The sequence below is a fragment of the Lethenteron reissneri genome, chromosome 15 (genome assembly GCF_015708825.2).
Source record: "Lethenteron reissneri isolate LAM-NWPU_2019-01 chromosome 15, ASM1570882v1, whole genome shotgun sequence".
In the NCBI taxonomy this organism is placed as follows: domain Eukaryota; kingdom Metazoa; phylum Chordata; class Hyperoartia; order Petromyzontiformes; family Petromyzontidae; genus Lethenteron; species Lethenteron reissneri.
The window spans coordinates 708,322-717,979 of record NC_083793.1 but is presented as its reverse complement, the minus strand read 5'-3'; the positions used below and the strand labels follow the sequence as shown (position 1 = coordinate 717,979).

General features: G+C 53.4%; 1 protein-coding gene across 3 annotated transcripts; it reads right to left on the bottom strand.

The window, feature by feature from the left end:
• Positions 1 to 49: 49 nt before the first annotated feature.
• On the bottom strand, positions 50 to 9,486 carry SLC25A26 (solute carrier family 25 member 26). Of its 3 annotated transcripts, XM_061551742.1 has the most exons (11): positions 9,430 to 9,479; positions 8,770 to 8,870; positions 7,565 to 7,721; positions 6,726 to 6,817; positions 6,087 to 6,188; positions 5,253 to 5,300; positions 4,478 to 4,522; positions 3,796 to 3,865; positions 2,419 to 2,483; positions 1,781 to 1,854; positions 50 to 1,090 (listed from the first exon to the last, which is right to left on the bottom strand). In XM_061551742.1, exons 2-11 carry the CDS (start codon positions 8,800 to 8,802, stop codon positions 982 to 984), a joined length of 795 nt encoding a protein of 264 aa, XP_061407726.1. In that variant the 5' UTR covers positions 8,803 to 8,870; positions 9,430 to 9,479; the 3' UTR covers positions 50 to 981. The 3 variants fall into 3 exon arrangements, with proteins under 3 accessions (XP_061407726.1, XP_061407725.1, XP_061407727.1); XM_061551741.1 differs by having other exon boundaries at positions 8,770 to 9,486; XM_061551743.1 differs by lacking the exon at positions 6,726 to 6,817 and having other exon boundaries at positions 3,796 to 3,860; positions 8,770 to 9,486.
• Positions 9,487 to 9,658: the final 172 nt, after the last annotated feature.

Below are 9,658 nucleotides of genomic sequence, written 5' to 3'. Positions count from 1 at the left end.
CGAAAGCCAACGTGCTATACATTCAGCATCTGTTGCAACTTCAAAGATGTTAAGTATGAATACGTTTATTGTATAAAGTAACACGCCGAGTGCACACATTGTTTCAGTTTTATTGTTAAATACAAATTTCTGAGTTGTATCAACAGATTTGTTTCTGTTTTCTAGATTTAGTTTACATATTTGAAATGACCTCTTTCGCCGTACCAAAGGAAATGCAGTCACCCCTTGAAGAAATCGACTGCTGGGCTCAATGGGCTCTTGCCTGGCGACAAATAAGCGTCGACCACGCGGCGACGGAGCGAGGGACAGCGGGAGACGTCACAACGGCGGCAAAGAAACTCGGTTATAACGCTCCAGCCATGAAATAGCGCCTAGCAAGGCGCTCTGTGGATGAAGGTGAGGCACACCGCCCGTGGGGGAGAGGAGACCGCGACTGCCGCTCAACGCAGAGGGCCTCGGGAGGCGGCGAGCGACTCCTCGCCGCTCCTCTCCTGGCCAGGGGGCTCCACGGCCGTGGCATCCACGCCCGACCCCACTGCCGCCACCGTCGTCGTCACTCGCCATTCTCAATCCACTGCTGGATGAAGGCCTCCCCACGCCATCGCTATCTCTCACAATCCTGAAAAGTAGCGGCTGCTCGGGTGCTGGTGCAAGGTGGATCGTGACATGACCCCCAGTCTGCATTTACATAAACGTGCCAGTAGAGGGCCCTCCTTAGTCACAAGCTCCGCGAAGACGTGCACCAGCTGGTGCCCGTTGTTCACCAGCTGGTGCCCATATTCTTGGGTCTTTCGTGAAAGTCACGTAGATAGGTTCAAAGAAAATAACAAAACATAACCTATCTACGTGACTTTACCGAAAGACCCGAGAATATGAATTCCTGCAGTCACGAAAGCTTTAAGTCAGCTGGTGCCCGTTGTTGACGCGGCACCGGCGTAGCCAGCCGTCGCAACGGCTCCTCGCCGCGGCCACGGGCTCCGGCTATGACGAGGCGAGCAACAGGAGATGGCGAGCCTTGTCATAGGCCCCGAGGAAGATGAAGCCGCCCAGGCTGATCCAGGCCACGCGGGGGAGCAGCCCAGCGAAGAGCCTGCATGGGGGCAAGGAGAGCGTTTGACGACGTGCGCTGCAACGCGGTGGCAGAGCTCCACAAGTGTGCGGGCGGTGCGACTGCTCCGGGGCTCATGGGAGGGACAGGAGGCTGCAATTGTATCGCTTGCTCCAGCGCGAAATGCCAACTACGTTGTGCCACCGGCACGAGTGGGGAATGGTGGAAAACCAACATTGGGCCCAACACATCCAGATCCTGTTCAAATAAACTGTACCCAAATGTCAATGTTTTAAATGATAAATGTGCCACGAGAGACGAGTTCTGTTTTATAACATGAAGTGCCATCATTTGAAATCAATCACACTTAATTTGTGTTTTAAATCAAGGTACAAGATGATGATAGGGTCTTTCTGAAACTTGGCAAAACCTCTCACACCCAGCACCATATACCAAATATCCATTATATCACGTTTTTACACATTAGAGCTTGGAGCACGGTTAGACTGAATGAAAAGGCAAATTGACGCAATGACTTTCCGTGTAGTCACTGGTAACCAAGTTGAAGTAGTCAACTAACTCCACTGAGAGCCTTGGTAAGGCTGCCTTGATGTGAAGCCAGGGTCGTATCCCTGCTGCAGCGCTTTTAGCACCGCCATTATGAGCCCTCCGAGCCACTCGGCCATTTCGCCCCAAAAATGATGTTTACAACAGAGGCAGAAGAACCCATACCCAGACAATCCCTGTATCCTCCAGATGCCCAGGAGCACTGCTGTGATGTTTCCTTCCGCCGTGTTTGTTCCAGCCTGACACAGAAATGCAAAACATCAACGCAAATTAGAGATGAAATGTAGCTGTTCAGCAACAACGTCCACAACTCCCAACATTCACCTAGGGCAGGCTTTCAACAGACATTACAGAATTCGTTACTAGCCTGCATCGTCATGGACCGCATGACCGCATCACCTACCTGGCCCTAGACGGCCACTGACCTGCTGCAGGACCATCTGTCGTTGGTCCTGCTACCGTGACGAGGATCTCGTGTCTTCTTTCTGTAATTGTGCTTGGTAATGCTACACTTTCAGGTGGCTTATATTCATGATGATGGGAGGGGGTAGGATTAATCTAGTGACATCGATCCCTCTACAACACACAGGGTAGAACACCTGGTGGTTAACACCCCAGGCTCTTTGGCTGCACCCGTGACTATACACTGTTAATACCCTCAGCAACAATGCGTCCATTAACCCAGATTCCTGCGCTCATGATCCATGCAAGAATTATATTTTTACATATTTTTTTATCTTCGCATTTGTGGCACGAACGTGGCCGTGAGTATGTGGGTCGAGGGTCGAGGGTCGATCCCGCACCTTGGCCAGCATGATCCTTGTCTTCGCGACGTCCAATGGCGTCGTGACTGCTGCGGCCACCCCCCCTGTGGTAGTAACACACGGGGAACAAACAGACAGTGGTTTTGACACAATCACCATGACACATACACACACAGACCCACCAGAACATCCGGGCAGTGGTGGATATGCTCGTGGCCCGTGATCCAGTGGAGGCAAGGGTTGGTGGATCGCACAGATGTTGCAAAGCTCCCTTCCTGTGTGCGTCGAGCAGGCGCCATAGCCTGGCTCGCCAAGTGACGGCAGTACAGCCAACACGTGGACGCCACCCGTTCTGTCTGGGAGGGACACAGCGTGTCTCCGCCTCGCACGCGTGTGCTTCCTCCGGGTGCTCCGGTTTCCTAGCGGAGCTTTGGCAAATGTTCACTGCGTAGCTGCCTTCCCGCTCGTCTGTGACTCGTCCTCCTCGCGCATCTGAGTCGTTCTCTCTCTATGAGAGTGAGCGAATACTGTTTGGCGGCACGTTACAAGTTGGAATTATTATTAACGAAGCGTTTGACCGAATATCATATTCTTGTTGAATAATCAGCTTGATTTCAGAGGCTACCGTAAAACCTCCCTCCAAGGGCCTGAGGGGCCACAGGCTGTGCAGCCTCTAAGTGCACGAATTTCCACACACAACTGGATTCACCTGCAATGATTCAGGTTATCGCTGTCATCATTTGTAGGCCACTGGATGCAGTGCAAGAGGGTGCACTTCATGCCAAACCTGCGGGCAGCGTTTCCAAACTGTTTGTAGGTATCGCTCATAAAACGTTCTTAAAGCTGCACTTTGCAAAGGAAATATTTTGACTTCAGATATTAACTCAACAGATAAAATTACAGTGAAATAAAATCGCATACATTACTTGAAAACGCCTGATATGTGACCCAGATTGAACAGAGAATGTCCTTGTCCATAAACATTTGGCAGTTCACCACAGCATCGGTGCAAGAAAGCCTGACTGCTGTTGAGACACTGAATGTTAAAACTGGTCCGGTTTGCTTGTGTTGAACCAATGCTGCTGAAATGATTCACTCCCAGAAGGCTATATGGCTGATGTGATGTGTAAACAGATACGTTTATATTTTTTGTGGAAGGACAGATATGTAGATGCATATTGTTGGCTTATTTTGTTACTTATATTCTCTAGAATGATGATAGTTATTATTTAGTGATGTTTGTACAAATCATTATTATCAGAATAATTGTAATGAAATTTGATTGACTTTCTTTTTGAATGAAAGAAAATAATTGAATATGAAATGAGCCACTTCACATGAGTTTATCTTTTCAGAAACTTATCCAAAGAATCGTTTACGCGCAAGTACAGGAAGAAAACGTGTAGACCTACGCACCTGCCACAGCTCCACACGTGGCGGCTTGCCACGAGTCCACCTCATGGCCCTGGTGGATCGCCCATCTATCCTGGCGGGCACAGGGTCACCGGGGACATGAACAATGTAAACCAACCGTGGGGCAGCATGCATGTATGTTGAACTTCTTTCACACCGTACGTAGCCAACCGTGTTAATCGGAGCTCGAGTGCATTAATGGGGAACTGGTGTCAATCACTCGCTCGCTCACTCAGCAGGGAACGTGGGGCTGGTGTGTCCTGTTTCCAGTGGGCTCAAGGCTGCATCGGGCCACACTTTAACGGAGCGCAGGTTTCAAGCTTGCGGGCCTTGTGATGGCACGTTACTACGTGCTCTAGGCTGCCAAGCGTGGCTTGGGCAGCTGGTGAAGAAGACTGTGACCAAATCAGCTGGGATGTGCCCGATCTCCTCAGATCTCGGAAGATAATTAGGGTTGAGCCTGCAGAGTGCTTGGATAGGACAGACAGCAGCATGGAAAAATCCATTGGTCTACTGTGCTTCTATGCTCCCACATCCAGTGTCCCCACCTTCACCAACCCACACTGACCAGCATGAAATACATTAAATAACTCCCATGATCAACAAAACGAAATATACATCCACTCATTCCTTGGTACACAAATTGTTGTTGTTTCGGCTGAATAGCGCATTCACCGCTGCTCACCTTCAATAACTCCCACAGTGGAAACTGGACAAAGGAGAATGGGATCTAAAACGGGACAGAAACACACACACGTTTTGCTCTCTGAAAGCATCAGTAATGCACACTGCTGGACTTCTCAGTAAGTGCAGGTAACACAATTCTTTAATTTGAAAATCTATCTATTGTTCTATTCTACCGCTTTGTTGATCGTCGCGATCCACCGCGCGGTGTTCACGGAGTCCGCCGCGTGATGAACACAACCCAAGAGACACACAGGCTTGCCTTGGGCCTGGGCCATTCCAGGCAATACCCACCACGTAAAGATTCTCAAGACCTGTCGGGACTCTCCCACAAACCATCATCGGCCAAGATCAATTGACTGCTGGATTCAGGCCTTCAAAGCTGAGCTTATTTCATCATTCCATCTCCGAGGTGGACGTACATTTGGATGTGATGCATTCTTTAACTGCCACTCCAATCACTACCGTCCTTGGACATTGGCCATCAAGCCTTCTAGCAACCTGTCTTGCCCAAGTCCGCTTAATTTTCTTTAAATGTGTATGGTGTCCTTCACTTGTGTATGTTCTCTCATCCATTGTTTTCTCCTTCTGTCTCAATATAATTCCAAGCTTGTAGCTCTCCACGCTCCTATGCACATTTATACGTTTTTGTTCCGGTTTTTTTAGTGTTAACGACCATGTTTCTCAACTATATGTCAACGCGTAATGGACGTGAAAGTTAAATTAAGAGCAGGTGTCCTTTCTTCAAACTCGAGGCAGGGGGAGTGTGGCCATACCTCTCTGGCGATGGTGCTTTTGAATCCCCGATATAGACCCCAGATACCCTGCAGACACACACACACAAACATCCTCTATCAAGGCTCAACAGTATGTCTGGCTACGTGCTATTAGCGGCACCTGTTAAGGCCGGAATGGTACATGAAGGGATGGTGGGACCAGCATGCCCACCCACCTTAATCATCATGATCTCCAGTGGTTTTTATATAGCAGCGTCGCTCATGCAAACTGCATCTCAACACTACACAACTCTGCAACACGTTAAGATGTTTTGAGCCAATTAATGACCGTTTCTAAAAGTGGTAGGAAACAAGAGCACCCGGAGAAAAGCCAAGCGTGCAAGGGGCGACACTCTATCCCATATAGATGGAACGGATTGAGATTTGTCCACACTTGCTGTACCGCCTTCTCCTGGCAAACTACGGTAGGGCACTTCGACACCCACGGTAAGGGAGTTTTACAACATTTGTGTGATCCATCAACCCCCGCTGCCTCCACAGTGTAGGATTACAGGCCACGTGAACAGCCACCACCGCCCAGAACCCACAACGCCAGTGGACACAATGACCACACGAGAGCCCGCAATCTCAGCAGGGTTGGTGGATCGCACAGAGATCGCTTGTGTGCAAGATACCCATCTACAGGAATACGAGACGGCCAGTAGTTGACAGTTAAGCAGATCGCTGACCTATCCGTGTGCATATCTGTAATATTCCTCCAAGTGTATGGATTTTCTCAGTGTGACCTATTTTCTTCTCTCGCTCGTAAACACTAAGCGAGTGATGCAGGAGAGGTTTGCCGAGCGGGGGACGTCAGCCCCGCGCCCCCGTTACCTCGCGCTGCAGCGTGGCAGCCAGCACCTGGCGGGTGGCCACTCGCGTCGCCTGCGCCCGCTGCTTCACCACCTCCACGGGCACGCGGATCAGACACGCCACCTGCTCACGCAAAAGACAACGATCCCCTGTGTAGCCTTGAGCAGACTGCTGGGTACAAATGCTGTTAGCGAGGAGCACCTATGAAGGCCGGTCTAGCACATGAAGGGGTGGGGGGCCAACACTATGCCCGGCTGCCTTTGTCTCCCCAGTGGCGATGTTTACACAGCACACCAGGTGCTCATTTGATACCGAGTCGACCTAGGGAAGGCCAAGGACCGGTTCAGATAATACTCACTGGTGTTGCCCACCAGCGGGAATCGAACTCGGATCGCCAGGTTCGTAGCACAATGCGCTAACCGCTGCGCCGCCGCTCCCCACAAGGGACACACAGACGTGGATGAGACACTCCGGCTGGGGACGCGCAGGCTGCACTGTGCGTGCGCCAAACCCTCACCCTAACCACCACGTGTCCCCGCACCCCAGTGACGACCTGCCATGCATGGGAGCTGCCCGGGTTCAACCCTGCGGAGCTTGTGAGATCTGAATATCGGGCGCGTTCTGGGTGTGCGACATGCGGAGTTGTGAAATGCTCCTCACGGCTTCTCCGATGGAGGCAGCTGCCATGTGTGACAGGGGCGAGCTGCCCAGAGCGGCCTTCACAGTCTCGTAGGTCACGAAGAATGCGGCGGCTGCAACAACACGCGGCCACGCGCATTCCGTCAGCTCCCTCCTGTCCGGAGATGCCGTGTGACCCTCCCGCAAAATCCACAATAACTCGAGAGACTCGTGTTAAACGCAACAGTTAAGGAGTAAAACAAACCAGCATAAACACATTACGTTTGGGCAATGATTACAATTTGGTTTAACTCATGCTGCATGGACGACGCAACCCAGGTGGTCAGTCCCGCTGTTTCATTTTGGCAGACCGCACGTATTTGTGAAATTCGACCGGCTGACGAATGAACACACGGCTTCCGTGAGGGACAGCGGGACCTTCTGGAGGTCCCGGCTCTTGAGTTTAAGAAGCACTGCACTTGCCCATGCACTGTGGGATTGTAGTCTGAGTGGAGGCTGATGCCACTTCTCCACTGCACAACCGAGCCACGCCGTGGCCTTACCGAGCCATACCGCTGACGTCACAGGCAATGAACGAGTCCGCAAGCGCATTGACCGACGCAATGTATGAACGAAAATATGAATTGGCTCCGCTTGGCCCTGAGCCAGATTCATTTTTTGTACGAGGCCAGCGTAGCTTGGTTTGGTTCTGGCTTAGCGTGGCTCGCCTGTGGAAAACCATCGGCACCGCGAGGACCACGTGCCGGCTCGGCTCGGGGCCGGGGCAGTGGCATGAGAGCCGCTGCCCCGGCCCCGTGCCCCGTGGGTCGGAGCGGTTGGGGGCGGAGGCCGAGAGGCCGTGACGGGCGAGCGGCCGGCACCGTTGGGGAAGGAGCCGACGGCCGCCGAGGGGACGCCCGCGTAGACGCCACGGAAGCCGCCGGCACGCGCGAAGCCCTGGGCGCTCTGCAGGCGCGTCTTGAGCGTGTCCAGCGGGAAGAGCGTCAGGTCCACGCTCGCACCCGCCAGCCCCCCGGCCTGCCAAACGCGCGCACACACGCACGGGGTAAAGGTGCGGCCCTGCAATGACTTGCTCTTGCCACTGCTAGCAGAAGGGCCCGCCACCAGCCCATCGATCGACTCCCGGCGGCGACGACAGCGACCTGCAGTCCTCGTGACCCGCCACTGGTTCACCTTCCCGCCTTTACCACCCTTTTCCACGCTGGAAGAGGTGAACGTACCCACACTTTGTCCCACCACAACCGGCTGTGCCAAGTGCTGTTCACCATTGCCAGCCATAGTCAACCAATCCACCGCTATCGCTGGCCTTCTAGGGCCTGCGGTGCAACAATCCACCTAGCCCCTGCTGCAAAACAGCTGATTCCATCGCTCCGTCTCCTCCATGGCCGTCCTCTGGGGCGCACTCCCTCCTTTGGTTGCCACTTTGTGCAACGTCAGCTGTGGTTGTCTTGCACGCGGTACGGACAGTGGGGGGTTATTTGACCATACTTCACCACGTCGGTCAGTGCGACTTGGAGAGGAGTGGGGAGCTTGGGAGTGCGGTACAATGCAATGGATGTCGCTGAATTTTACTCGCTCAGCTGCACACCACCTACCAAGCAGCCCCGCGCGCTGCATCCAACGACAATAACCTGTGCCATAATGCCACGGGTGGTTGCCCATTCCAAGCATTGTTTTCTTCATAGGTAAACCATGTTAACATAAAACACGTGTTTGATTGAGACAACGCACCACGTGTTTCTCCATTTAGACAACACACACGTGTGTGACACAACATACACACACGCGTCTCCCTTCACACAACACACACGTGTGTGTGTGTGATTGACACAGCAGGCACAGCAGGCGTGTGTGTGTGTGATTGACACAACACACACACACGCGTCTCCCTTCACACAACACACACGTGTGTGTGTGTGATTGACACAACAAACGTGTGTGTGTGTGATTGACACAACACACACGTGTGTGTGTGTGTATGATTGACACAGCAGGCACAGCAGGCGTGTGTGTGTGTGATTGACACAGCAGGTGTGCTGTGCGTGAGACACGAGGTCGCACTCACCGCCAGACAGGCGAGGAACTCCCTCGTGTTCATTCACGCTGCTGTTGTTGCTGCTGATGATGCTGCCGATGTTGCTGCTGATGCTGCCGATGTTGCTGCTGCTGTTGATGTTGCACACAGCACACAAAGATCCCCCGTATAGCCGTAACAGACTGTTGGGGCAAGTGCTGTTAGCGAGCACCTATGAAGGCCTGAACAGCACACGAGAGGGTTGGGTGGCCTGCACCACGGCCGACCGCCTTTGTCTCCCCAGTGGCAATGTTTACTACACACCGCAACAGTTACTCATTAGAGGCCGCGTCAACCTAGGGGATGCCCGGCACCGGTTCAGATAATCGGTGTTGGTGGCCGTGAGCTGGAATCGAACTCGGTTCGCCAGGTTCGTAGCGCAACGCGCTAACCGCTGCACCACCGCTCGCCCCCAACACGCACGTGGCGGGCACGCGCGCGCCGCTCTCCCCGCAGAGATCGCCAGGGGTCACGCGGACAGGGGTCACGCGGACAGGGGTCACGCGGCCCGGTTCGCTACCGGGGAGCAGGTCCGGGTCGCCGCGGCTACGCGCCGCCTCCTCGCTCTCGCACGCCCCCACTCCCGTCACCGCACGGGGTGGGTGGAGCACACAGTGAAAGGAAACATAACTTAGTTCGACGTTTCGTTACCCAGAACCGTGACCTTGAATCGGGAACCCTTCCTCATGGTGCCCCGCCCCTCTCAGATTCTAGCCCCGCCCACCACTCGCGTAGCCCCGCCCACCACTCGCGTAGCCCCGCCTACTGCCCTTCGACCGCGACCATCTCGTCATCTTTGCCCCGCCCAATCCCGGGTAGCACCGCCCACTTTGCGTATTGACCCCGCCCCTCTCCGAAAGTTGTCCCGCCCACTTCCCAT

Bases quoted from the DNA above. Each gene is read 5' to 3' on its own strand.
- SLC25A26 (XM_061551741.1), bottom strand. From the start codon at position 8,802: ATGAACACGAGGGAGTTCCTCGCCTGTCTGGCG. The intron at 7,722-8,769 runs GTGAGTGCGACC...CGCGTTTGGCAG, and splicing joins AGTTCCTCGCCTGTCTGGCG to GCCGGGGGGCTGGCGGGTGC. The intron at 6,818-7,564 runs GTGCCGGCCGCT...GTGTTGTTGCAG, and splicing joins CGTCGGCTCCTTCCCCAACG to CCGCCGCATTCTTCGTGACC.